This window comes from Myotis yumanensis, unplaced genomic scaffold, assembly GCF_028538775.1.
Source record: "Myotis yumanensis isolate MYYU_CA2020_CCGP unplaced genomic scaffold, mMyoYum1.0.hap1 SCAF_4, whole genome shotgun sequence".
NCBI lineage: Eukaryota > Metazoa > Chordata > Mammalia > Chiroptera > Vespertilionidae > Myotis > Myotis yumanensis.
Window position 1 is genome coordinate 106920474 of NW_027223755.1, and position 11904 is coordinate 106932377.

An 11904-nucleotide genomic window follows, 5' to 3' on the forward strand; every position below is an offset into this window, starting at 1 on the left:
TTACATAAAAGGGTACGGTCTTTTTTCTTTTTTTTTTAGTTTTATTCATTTCAAACGGGCCGGATCCTAGGCATTGTGGGTGTATTTGGGTAGATATTAAATGGGGTATATTAAATGTTTGTGGGGATCTCTAGCTGGTCTGGCTCAGTGGGTAGAGCGTCACTCTGCGGACTGAAGGGTCCTAGGTTTGTTTCCGGTCAAGGGCACATGCCTGGGTTGTGGGCTCAATCCTCAGTGTGGGGCGTGCAGGAGGCAGCTCATCAATGATTCTCTCTCATCATTGATATTTCTATCTCCCTCTCCCTTCCTCTCTGAAATCAATAAAAAAATATTTTTAAAAATGTTTGTGGGGAAAGGCATATGGATGACTGACTGAGTATGGGGAGCAAGTGGGGATGTACGTCCCTATGGAGATTCAAGGGAATATTCTATTTGGGACCTGGCAGCTAAAGATAAGCCTGGCCTTTGACCTCTGCCCGTCTCCTCAGACCCCCAAGGAGAACTTCCAGCTGCCCTTTAGGTGTCCCCTCCCCCATCCTCTACCTACTCAACCAGAGATTTGACTCCAGCCCCAGAGGTGACCCCTCTGCTACCTTCATCATCTGGCTTCCACCACAAGCACATCCCTTCCCGAGGTCCCCATTTGCTTTTTTTCTGTGCTCAAACGTCACCTCTATGGCCCTTTCCTGACCCCCAGCCGGGGGTGTCCATGTGTGTCCCCACTATATAGGGAGCACTTCGAGGGCTGATCCCTCAGACTCTAGCCGTGCCATGACTTAGCAGTTAACAGGGAACGTGCCTGCATTAATGCAGGGAGGTGAACCAAGCAGTGGTGGGTGAGGTGGAGGGATGTATATACAAGGATGGTGATGGGCCTCAAACCCGGAGAGCACTGGGCCGGATGTGACAGCTGTGGACCCTTGAAGGGTATGGGGGTCCTGGGGACACTGGAGGTGTCTACTTGGGGACATCATTCATCAGGGTGTGTAGATGGGGGTGGCTCTCTGTGGGTATAGGATACTGTAGACAGACCCTGGACTCCCAGACTCCTGGACCCTTCCTTCTGTGACCCCCACCCTGAGTCCTGCTTACTCTGGGGGAGGGGCAGCAGGGTCAGAGCTAGGGCTGAGGTGTCCAGCAGGTGTTGGGGATGCTGATTCCTTTGGGGAGGTGACACACACCCAGCTGGCCGCCCAACCTCCCCCACCCTGGGGCAGGAATGAGGGACAGCTGCCACGTTATCAGGGACACATTTCCTGGGAGCCCAAGGCCTGACTCACGGAAGCTCAAGAGGGAGGGGCCCTTTGGCTTCCCTCTAGCCCCCCACCTGCCCTCAGCAATGCCACAGGGCCACGTGTCTTTGTTTACACCTTTATTGCCGGCTCATGCCGTCCCCAAGGATTCCAGGGCACAAAATATCCCGGCACTGAGGCCCAATTATCTGAAGCCATTGCAGTCTAGGTGGGTGGGGAGCTCTGGAGGTTCTGGCAAAGGAACTGAAAGCCGGTTAAGTCACATTCCAACCCCACTGGGAAGGAAGTAGAGGGCTGGAGGAGGTGGGGAAGGAGGGGGGGAGGTGGTCTGGGGAGCCAGACCCCTCAGCCCTGAATCAGGGGGGTCAGTAGTAGCAGAAGGAACAGAGCAGCAGGAGGGGAGCCTGAGGCCCCAGCCATGTCCAGAGGACAGAGGTAGCCGCTTTCAGGGGGCCAGTAGGGGGAGCCACTCGGGGGCAAGAAATGAGCCTCTCCCACTATCTGGGAGATCCAGGCCTCTTCAGGGCCAATGGTGGCAAACAGCTCCCGGCTCCCTCTAACAGCCATGCCCACAAGGACCCAGGAGCCTCCCTCACTCTGGCACACGAGCGGAGGTGCGGAGGTCACCTGCGGAGTAAGAGCCAAGGCCCAAAGGGTCTCTTACCCTTCCTCCCGGTCCCCTGCACCTTCTCCTAGGGCCCAGCCCAAAGTTCTGCTTGTCTCCATCCTTAGGCATCCAGAGCCCTGGTCGCTCTCCAAGGTCCAACCAGGAAACACTACTTCTACCCATTTCAGGCCCAGCTCCCAAGAATTTTAACCCTGCTCTCTCCCCAGGGTCTAGCTGCCCAGCCCTGCCAGACCCCTCCCTGGACCAGGACACCCAGGCGCCTGTACCTCACACCTGTCTTCCTGCCCCTCTGCATACAGGACACAGAGAGTCCCGGGGGGCAGAATACCCTCATGGAGGCAGTGACAGAGTCGTGGTGTCAAGATGGAGACAGCAGCAGCCACAGGGACTAGAGAGGAAAGAAGGTTGTCCCAGGGATGCTGGCCTCTAGTCACTTCTCACCCCCGGGACCCAGGGCTCTCACCTCGGTCCTGGGGGTCCTTCCAGCCCAGCACCCAGCAGCTGCTTCCCAGGGGGACACCCCCTGTGTGAAGGCAGATAGACAAGGCTGAAGGGGAGGGCTCCACCCGGGAGCTCAGCTCTAGGAGGGCCAGAGGGGGCCGAAGTCCCAGGTGCCGGGGCAGGCGGATGCTGATGACCGACCGGGACACCTGGTGGCCCTGTGGGAGGGGGCTGGCCCCGGCCCGGCCCAGGTACACTTCAATGTAAGGCACTGTTGTAGAGCCTGGCCTGTTGGAACAAGGCCCATTGTTACCCCCTGCCCGCCCTCCACCCGCACCCCCTACTGGTAAAGTCTTCCCCAGCCCAGGGGAAAGGGTAGAATGAATCTCCCGAGTTATCCCACTAACTCCTTTACTACTGCTCCTTCTAAATCTCTCTCCTGTCTCAAAGCCCTTCACAGAAGCTGCCCTGTGCTCTAAGAGCCCTAACGGGGGAATAGCCCACAACTGCAAGAATCCTCGGCCCGCCGCCCAATTTTCCCATCGCCCAGGAGATGGGTGAGACCCACCTGAGGACACAGTGAGTGGCTGCCAGGACCCAGCCGGGGGCCACGAGGGTCCCCGCGCAGACGCGATCGCCAGCCACATGCACCTCTGCCAGCCAGGGCCACAGGAGCCCCGCCGGGGCCGGCTCTCGCCGCAGGCCACAGGCTAGGGAGAGGAGTGACCCCTCAGCGGAGGTCTCACAGCTGACCCCTGAAGCCTCTGCCATGGATCTAAGCACCCCAAGCCCCAAGCCCCGAAGGCCCCCTCCTCACCACCATGTTCTGTGTGGGAAGGACAAGTCTGTGTCTCAGTCTCCTCCCCCTCGGGGCCCCAGTCCCAGGTCAGCTGGTCCTCTAGGTAGGCCCCCCGAGTCACATGGCTGATCCATGGGCCGTGGGTCTGAAGAGGGTAGAAGGCTCTGGGACGCAGGCAGCCACTGGAGGAGTCTCTGATTCCAGCCAGGAACCAGGTCCCCTCCTCCCGGCACAAAAGGCTCCAACTGGAGTCGTTCTGCAGCGAGAGAGTGTGCGTTACCAACCTCTGCGTGCGTGCGCGTGTGTGCGCGTGTGCGTGTGCGTGTGCGTGTGCGCGTGCGAGAGAGTTGATGAGGGTATCAAAGGGCTTTCCTCCAGGCCAGGCTCCATAAATAATCTGTAGTCAATCGTCACTTTAGGATTCCTTTAGATCCAGGGGTAGCAAGAAAGCCCGACGGAGCCCAGAGCAAGCCTCAGGACTCTCCCCAAGCGCCCCCAGGGCCAGGCCCCGCCCCCAGCGCGCTGGCCCCGCCTTACCCGGTCCCCGCGGGGAGCGCTCCGCCTCCTTCCCAGTCTTTCTCAGGCCCCGCCCCTCTCCCCGCCCCGCCCCCCGCCTCTCCGAGTCCCAATCAGACACGCAGGCCCCGCCCCCGCCGCTAACCCAGCAGCGGCCGGCCTCCTCCTCCTCCTGGTAGGCGGGGCAGAGCGCGTGCGGCGGGTCTCCCGGCGGCGGCACTGTCGCCCCCTGGCGGCCGTACAAGCAGTGACACCACCAGCCGCCCAACAGCTCCGCCTCAAGCAGCACATTCGGGCCGGGCGCGGGCCCTGGGAGAGAAAAAGGAAGGAGTCCGCGCGCGGCGCAGCAGGGCCTCGCGCCCCCGCACCATGCGCCCCTGCTCACCGCCGCGGCCCCAGCGAGCCAGGCGGCAGCGGCTCCCGGGCAGGAAATAGTGTTCTGGGCGAGGCAGGCACACCGGCCGCGGGGCGGCGCTCAGGTTCACGGGCGCGCGCAGCTGCAGCAGCGCCAGGTCCGCCGCGTCGTCCCGGGAAGCGTTGCGGTGCGGCACGAGGCGCGCCACCTGCTCCGCTTGCGGCCGCGAGGGCAGCAGCACGCGCCAGCTGTGCAGGTCGCGGGGCGGGCGGTCCGAGCTGCTGGCGCTGCGGGATGGGGAGACTGGGCGCGTGGGCTGGATTCCGCACACGGGGCGCGAAGCCTCTCACCCCTGACCTGGCTCCATCGGCAGGCTAGGATTTTCTATCTCCCACCTGAGCACTGTGCACTCGGACTTCACATCCCGATCGAACTTATACTAACCCCTGTACTCGCTCCCGATAGACCAGGACCCCACTTTGTGAGTTGGATCCTACACCTCCCAAGGAGAACCCCCTCCCGCACTGCAGACTGAGGTTCCCCCCAGCCCCCCACTCAGGACTGGGGCTAGGTGTGTCTCAGGCCGGTGCGGGGAGGGGCGGGAGTCTGGCTGAGACGTGGGTTTTCACTCACTCCAGAAAGCAGCTGGCAGGTGCCAAGACCCAGCTTTCCGACACCAGCGCCCCATGGCAGGGTCTGTATCCCGGCACCATCACCTGAGCCTCCCAGGGCCAGGCCCCTGGCCTCGGGGCCTTCCCACACTCTGCGGGTGAGAGGCCTGGGTCAGCGGGCCTCTGGACCCCCAGGACTTCCCACCCAACTCAAATCTCCCCTGTTCAGTGGACCTCCAGGGGTCCTACTCCCTCACCTGGCAGGGCGATGGTGCAGTTCTCATCCATGGGCTCCTGGGGGCCGGATTGGGGCCCTCGGGACTGCGGGGGAAAGGCGGGCCCAGGCTCTGGGCCCATCACCTTTTCCCGGATCCATGCCTCGTAGGGAGCCACCGCAGTGAAGACTCCAGGGCGGTTCCTTCGTGCACAGCCAAAGCCAAAGCTGGTGATTCCCGCCAGGAACCACCGCCCTTGTTCCTCACAGACCAGGGGTCCCCCCGAGTCTCCCTGATGATAGATAGATGACTCCGAGTCAGGGGATCGGCCCAGGGACCCACCAGTGTATACTGGGCCACCTTCCAAAGGTTCTACACCTCTTCTTGTTGGACCAGCAAACAGCCGCCTTCTCCTAGGAGACTGGGGCTAGGTGGTGTCTTGGCTGCGTCAGCTCCTGTATTCCCTACGACGCTAAGTGGCAGAAAGGCAGATGAGGAACAGCCAAGCCAAGAGCACCAAACCAATACACTGAAGGCCATGCCAGAGAGACCTTCAGGGAGCCACTCAGAGCCAAATGACTTGTGTTCAATGAATAGTTCAAATAAATGCTGTTTTGGGTTTCTAAGATCACCCAGTTGTTAAAGTGAATCAGAGGTGCCAGCGTTTAGGAGGCTGTTAAAAATAGGAATCTAAAAGCAGCAGGAAGACAGGAGGAACGACTACAATGAACAGACACTAACACAGGAGTTGTGGGCATTTCGTGCTTAGAGGAATTGTCCCTAAGACATCTCTATAGTCCAGGACAGGTATCTCTGTGACCTGAACAGGGTCACAAAGAAGGCTCAGAATCCTCTAGAACTGTGCTGTCCAGCATGGCAGACACTAAATAAAATTAAACTCAGCCAGCATGGCTCAGTGGTTGAGTGTTGACCTGTGAGCCAGGAGGTCAGGGTTCAATTCCAGGTCAGGGCACAGGCCTGGGTTGCAAGCTCGATCCCCAGTGAGGGGTGTGCAGGAGGCAGCCAATCAATTATTCCTTCTCATCATTGATGTTTCTATTCCTCCCTCTCCCTTCCTCTCTGAAATCAATAAAAATATATTAAAAAATATATTTTTTTGATTTTTTACAGAGAAGAAGGGAGAGGGATAGAGAGTTAGAAACATCGATGAGAGAGAAACATCGATCAGCTGCCTCCTGCACGCCCCCCAGTGGGGATGTGCCCGCAACCAAGGTACATGCCCTTGCCCGGAATCGAACCTGGGACCCTTGAGTCCGCAGGCCGACGCTCTATCCACTGAGCCAAACCGGTTCGGCAATAAAAATATATTAAAAAATAAAAGATTTAATTCCTCAGTTACAGTAATCATATTTCAGATGTTTTTTCAAATGTTCAGTAGACAATGTGGCTAGTGACCACTACCCTGGACAGTGCAGATACAGAATATTTCCGTCACCATAGGAAGCTGTGTTGGACAGCGCTGGTCCAGAGGGATTTGAATTGTTTGCAATCCTGCTCAAGAAAGCGGAGGATTATGCCCATAGGTCACAGAGCTTCGTCATTGGGAGGGACCCTGAAGACCATCTAGCTTGAATCCCCATTGCCACCACCCAGGCTGAGTACCCTAAAAACGTGTGTGATTTGAGAAAGGTTTGTGGGGAAAATAGTTATCATATTACTATATTTTGGCCTTCAGAAGGTGATCTGGAAAATTCCCTTCTGGGAAGGATTAATTCGTTTTTAAAGATAACTATTGATTGAGTATATGCTAAAAGGTGCCATGCTCTGTTCTTCTACACCCTCATCTCAGGAATGGCCCCGTCAAGCAACCAGTGAGAGCTGGGAAGTGGGATTATTATAATGTTAGTAGCTGATACTTATTTAGCTCTTATTAAGGACCACACTGCCAAAACCGGTTTGGCTCGGTGGATAGAGCGTCGGCCTGCAGACTGAGGGGTCCCGGGTTCGATTCCGGTCAAGGGCATGTACCTGGGTTGCGGGCACATCCCCAGTAGGAGATGTAGGAGATGTGCAGGAGGCAGCTGATCGATGTTTCTAACTCTCTATCTCTCTCCCTTCCTCTCTGTAAAAAATCAATAAAATATATTAAAAAAAAAAAAAAAGGACCACATACTGTTCTAAGTGCTCTTACATGTACAAATTAATTTAATCATCCCAACCGCCCTATGAGGTAGGGAACACTATCATCTCTGTCTTCCAGATAAGAAAGTCTGGACGTGAGGTTAAATAACTTGGTCAAGGTGCCCGACGGGTGTGGCTCAGTGGTTGAGTGTCAACCTATGAACCAGGAGGTCACAGTTCCATTCCTGGTCAGGGCACATGCCTGCATTTCAGGTTGGGTCCCCAGTGGAGGGGTGTGCAAGAGGCAGCCAATCAATGATTATCTCTTATCATTGATGCTTCTCTCTCCCTCTCCCTTCCTCTCTGAAATCAATAAAAAGATATTTAAATAACTTGGCCAAGGTTACACAGCCAATATGTGGTGGTGCCCTGCTTCAAACCAGGCAGACTCACTCCAGAGTCTGGCACATAACCACTGCACGTACTGCCATAACAACAGTGCCCACCGATGAGCCCCAAGTTCTGTCTAGTGATAATGTTCACATCAATCCCACCTATTGACATCTTGCCCTCTTTTTGCAGATAAGGCTCAGAGATACGAGAGAGATGGCGCTTGTCTGCTTCTCACACTGCTTCCTAGTGGTTACTTGTCAGGCAGATGCAGGGACCTGCCCTCACCTGGCAGGTGTCCTTGCGGCCCTCTGGGTAGCCAGCACACAGCATGCCTGGCAAGAGCTGGAGAGTGAGGTTGAAGGGGCCAGGCCGGCTGTAGAGACACTGACAGGCAGCTTCTCCCAGCAGCTTTAGCTCCACTTCTTGCAGCACCCAGGGGAGAGGCAGGGGGTCTGCAGGCAGAAGGAGAGAGCAAACGCTGAGGCAGGTATGGAATCCCCTGCTCCCCAGGGCTCAACTTTGTCGCCCCCCCCCCCCCCCCAGCTGCCTCCTGGACCTATCAGATGCTCAGTATTTCAGCCCACCACATCCAAAACCAGTCATCGTCTCCTGCTCCTCTCCATCCTTCTTCCTAAATCCTCATCTCCAGAGTGAGATGAGGAGAGGAGCTGCCATGGATGGTTTCATACTGCACAAAGGCACCCAGCCAACAGAGGATGGATGTGAGGGCTAAACCCGCGAAGCTCTGGGCCCTGACATGGGCTGTGTCAGTCCTGAGAACGTACCCTTTTCAACAAAGATGCCATATACACTAGATGCGGTCCTGTGCCAAGCTGCCAAGCATGGAATCAGGGTGCCATCCCTGACCCTGTCTCAACTTCCCCTTCTCAATAAGTTCTCAAGTCCAGAAAATCCATCATTGTGACCTCTGGGCATTTTTACTGCCACTTCCCCAGTTCAGGAGGCATAAGCTTGGGCCTGGCTGATTGGCCTGGCCTCCTCGCTGACCGGTTTCCCGACCGCCCTTCACTTGTTGCTGCCAGAGAAATGTTTCTAGAGTTCCGCTCCGATCTTACCAAGGACAGACAATGGCCCCCACTGTGTAACCCTGAGGGCTCCGTCCTTTCCGCAGGGGAACCCGCTTGCGGTGCAGATAATGTCTCAGGATCCAGCAAAAGTGGGTGAGGGTGTGGACCGAGCTCCTTCCCTCCCCATCTAGCATCCCCGGCTGTGAGCTGATGGCTGAGCTGTACTTAAGGGTCAGCCAGGGGAGTTTAGGGATTGTCCTGGGGATTCCTGGAGCTGGAGGGGCACTCTGGCCCTCAGTCTGACCTTATGGCCTTCATGGCCCAGCCCCACCGCTTTTTAAAATATATATATATTTTTATTTATTTCAGAGAGGAAAGTAGTGGGAGAGAATCACGAATCAGCTGCCTCCTGCACGCCCCCTACTGGGGATCAAGCCGGAAATCTGGGTATGTGCCCTGACCTCCTGGTTCATAGGTCGGCTCAGCCACTGAGCCCGCCATCCAGCTCAGCCCCACCAGCTTTTGCAGCCTCTGCTGCCTCTGCCCACTGCACTCCAGCCTGGCAGCCTGACCCTTCTCCATCTGCGATGCCTCACCTGGATTTCCAGGGTGGCCTCCATATCGCCCCATGTGCCTGTGATGCCAGCTGATGCCCTGACTGCACAAAACCTCCCCAGAAATCTGCTCGGGGTGTGCATTGTCAGGATGGCCCGGTCCACGCACACAGACTTCCTCGGTGCTCAGATGGGCCCTTCCTGCCACCTCCTGCCCCGATGGGGCCCCTGCAAGCAGCGGCTGTGGCATCTCCTCCCCTCCCACCCGCTCTGAAGGCCTCGGCAGGGCGCAGGTCTGATCACAGATGTGGAATTGTGGTGGGGGCCTCGCGACCACGGAAAGATAACTCTCTTGAGATGAGGATTTACCCTCTAACGTAAGTGTTTGCTTATTTAGCTGAAAAAGCATATGTCTACCCACTTAGTGACTAGAATGTAACGTGAGGAGGCAGGACTTTTTGCTTATGTTCATTAGCATATTTCTAGTGCCTAACACAGTGCCAGGCACCAGGAGGTGCTCAAAAATCATCTGTTGCATAAAAGAAAGATGGACTGCTTACCTGTGCCTGGCAACCCCGCCCCTCCCCACCCACTTCCTAGGCGCTCGATCCACCCACCCGGGAGGCCCAGCGTCTCGGACACGCCCGCGGGGTCCCGCCTCCAGCCTCCGCACTCACCCGCCTCCTGCACGCTCCCCCAGCCGGTGGCCCAGCAGGCCGTGCCGTGCGCGAAGCGGTGCGAGGCGCGGGGCAGGCAGACGGGGCGCACGGCGGGGCCCAGCCTGGCGGGCGCGGCCAGGCGCAGCAGGGCCAGGTCGGCGCCCAGCTCCACGTCGCTGTAGTTGTCCGGCACCAGGATGGCCGCCACTGCGCGCACGTGCGCGGCGTCCGGGGGCTCGTCCTGCGAGTGCACGCCCAGCAGCACCGACCACTCGGCCGCGGGCTCCAAGCTCCCGTTCCTGCGCCAAGGCCGAGGCGGGAGGGGTTAGGTCGGCCCCATGGGGGTGGGAAAAGCAGGCACCCGCGCTGGCTGGGGCGATGGAGGCGGGCGGGGGGGAGGGGGGGGACTGCAGGTGGTGGGTTGGGCGGGGGGACGTAATTCTGACTTGGACAGTTAGCAGCCTCAGCGCATTCAGAGCCAGGATACCCCGCAGGGCACCTAGCTCCGGGGTGGGGCGGGGGAGGGGTGTGTGTGTGGAGGCAGCTAGTCTCCAAATTAGCTGTGCACACGGGGTCGAGCAGTTTGGCTTTTGAAGTAGGGGAGCTGGACAGGGGTGAATACTCACCACACGAAACAGTGAGCGGCGGAGAGGACCCAGGAGGGGGCGATGAGGGAGCCCCCGCAGATGTGCACCCCGCTGTGGTGCAGGCTCACCTGCCACGGCCAGCGGCCCGGCTGCGCGTCTGAGCCCCCCACGATTCTGGCAGAGGACTCAGGGCGACCACAGTCTGCAGCGGGGTACTGTGAGGTCATATCCCGTCCCTGCCCCCCACCTCAGAGGCCCAGGTAGCTTAGGACCAACTTCCGTTCCTCACCCCACTCCAGTGTGCCGCCCTGAACAGAGAGAGAACAGAGGACTGGGCACCTGCAGGTTTCCGGTCCTCTCCACTTCCCTCGTGGCCTAGCCAGCCTCAACCTCCTTTCAGACCCCAGACCACCCTCCCGCTTCCAGCCCCTGCTCACCCAGATCTCCAGGTTCTTCCTGAGCAGGACTTGCAGCTGGGAGTCCTGCAAAGAGAGGAAGATACTGGCGATTCTGGCCCCTGACACTGCCCAGGCCTCAGCTTCCTTCTCCACCCCCACCCTCGTCCTCTTCCCTAATTCCCTGCCCTTCAGCACCCCCTGCCCCAGCACCCATGCCCCTCCTATCTTTTTGCATTTGCACCTGACTTTCCCCAGGTCAGCGGCCTTACCTGCACCCTGGGGAGCTCCTGGGATGGGGCTGATGGCTGGAGAGAGGAAGCAGGGAGCGCTGGAGCCCTCTCACAGCCTGCCCGCCTCACTCCTGGCTCTATACCTACTCCCTCTCCCACTGCGGCCAGGCCTCCTGGCTCCCTCCTCTCACACAGTTTCTCCCTCTTGCCACCTCACTCCCTCCATCTCCAGATGGCCCCCTCCCCTTCTGACACCAGCCTCGCTGGGCAGAGCTCGGGGGTCCTGCTTTCCAGCTCCTCAGATGCTAGGACCCAGGCCCCTGGCAGCCATCCTCTGCCTCCTGCGGTTACCGAGGGTCACAAGTGGGAGAAGCAGGTGCGGGAACATGGCACATTTGAGTCAACTGGAGGCACAGAGCTGGGTGACGGTCTGCTGCCTGCCACAGCTCTGTCACTGTCTAGGCGGCCGGCGCCCGTGACTCCTGATGATCTCAGGAGCAGCCCCACCCTCCCTGGCCAGAGCCCATCTCGGAATCTGAGAGGATCTGGGGTTGGAAGGGGGAAGTAGGGAGCTTGAAGGCCCAGCCCTGTCCCATCTCACATCTCTGGAGGCCCAGGGCGGGGGTGGGAGGCAGATGTCCTAGTTACAGGACACCTGTTGGGTGCGGGAGGGAGGAGCGGAGAGCCCTGTGGGCAAAGGCACGAAAGGATAGCCAGGGGCTGGGAGGCCAGTGCTGGTGAGGCAGGGCTACAGGTGAGCAGTGGCCTTTGGGACAGGAGAGGTGGCCCCTCATTGGCTTGACTCACCTGAGACCTCACCTCTGTTTGGGGTGTGGCTACCCTAGTGGCCTGGGCTTTTCTTCTCACACAGCTCTGGTTACCAGGTCCGGGAAGGGAGCCCTCGGGAATACAATCCCATCCCGACAAAAGGATCACAGATTCCGGCAGGTGGGGCAGGGCCCAAGATTCCGGGACGGGGCTGGGCAGGTGGGCAAGGCCGGCAAAGGACGCCACCTTTCTCTGTGTTGGCAGACGTCCTCTCAGGGGTCCTCCCACTTCCTCTGTGTGACCTTGGGGAAGTCACTCAACCCCTCAGCTTATATCGCTACAAGCCCCTTACCCATATGGTGCCCTAGCCGGTGTGGCGCGGCTGGG

The 11904-nt window shown here is 58.6% G+C and overlaps 1 protein-coding gene across 3 annotated transcripts; it reads right to left on the reverse strand.

Annotated features, from left to right (window-relative positions):
* Positions 1-1368: 1368 nt before the first annotated feature.
* PRSS36 (serine protease 36) lies at positions 1369-11137 on the reverse strand. 3 transcript variants are annotated; one of them, XM_070411660.1, is made up of 15 exons: positions 11101-11137; positions 10789-10824; positions 10559-10594; positions 10161-10323; positions 9553-9833; positions 7579-7745; positions 4861-5110; positions 4626-4755; positions 4023-4279; positions 3798-3946; positions 3140-3377; positions 2891-3032; positions 2345-2610; positions 2148-2269; positions 1369-1880 (listed from the first exon to the last, which is right to left on the reverse strand). In XM_070411660.1, the coding sequence occupies exons 1-15, from the start codon at positions 11135-11137 to the stop codon at positions 1599-1601; spliced, it is 2556 nt and encodes an 851-aa protein (XP_070267761.1). In that variant the 3' UTR covers positions 1369-1598. The 3 variants fall into 3 exon arrangements, with proteins under 3 accessions (XP_070267761.1, XP_070267760.1, XP_070267762.1); XM_070411659.1 differs by having other exon boundaries at positions 3783-3946; XM_070411661.1 differs by lacking the exon at positions 2148-2269 and having other exon boundaries at positions 2532-2610; positions 3783-3946.
* Positions 11138-11904: the final 767 nt, after the last annotated feature.

Coding starts and splice junctions, on each gene's coding strand:
- PRSS36 (XM_070411659.1), bottom strand. CDS start 11,137: ATGTTCCCGCACCTGCTTCTCCCACTTGTGACCCTCG. Junction 3,947..4,022: donor GGCTCGCTGGGGCCGCGGCG/GTGAGCAGGGGC, acceptor TTTCTCTCCCAG/GGCCCGCGCCCGGCCCGAAT. Junction 3,033..3,139: donor TTCCCACACAGAACATGGTG/GTGAGGAGGGGG, acceptor TCCTCTCCCTAG/CCTGTGGCCTGCGGCGAGAG.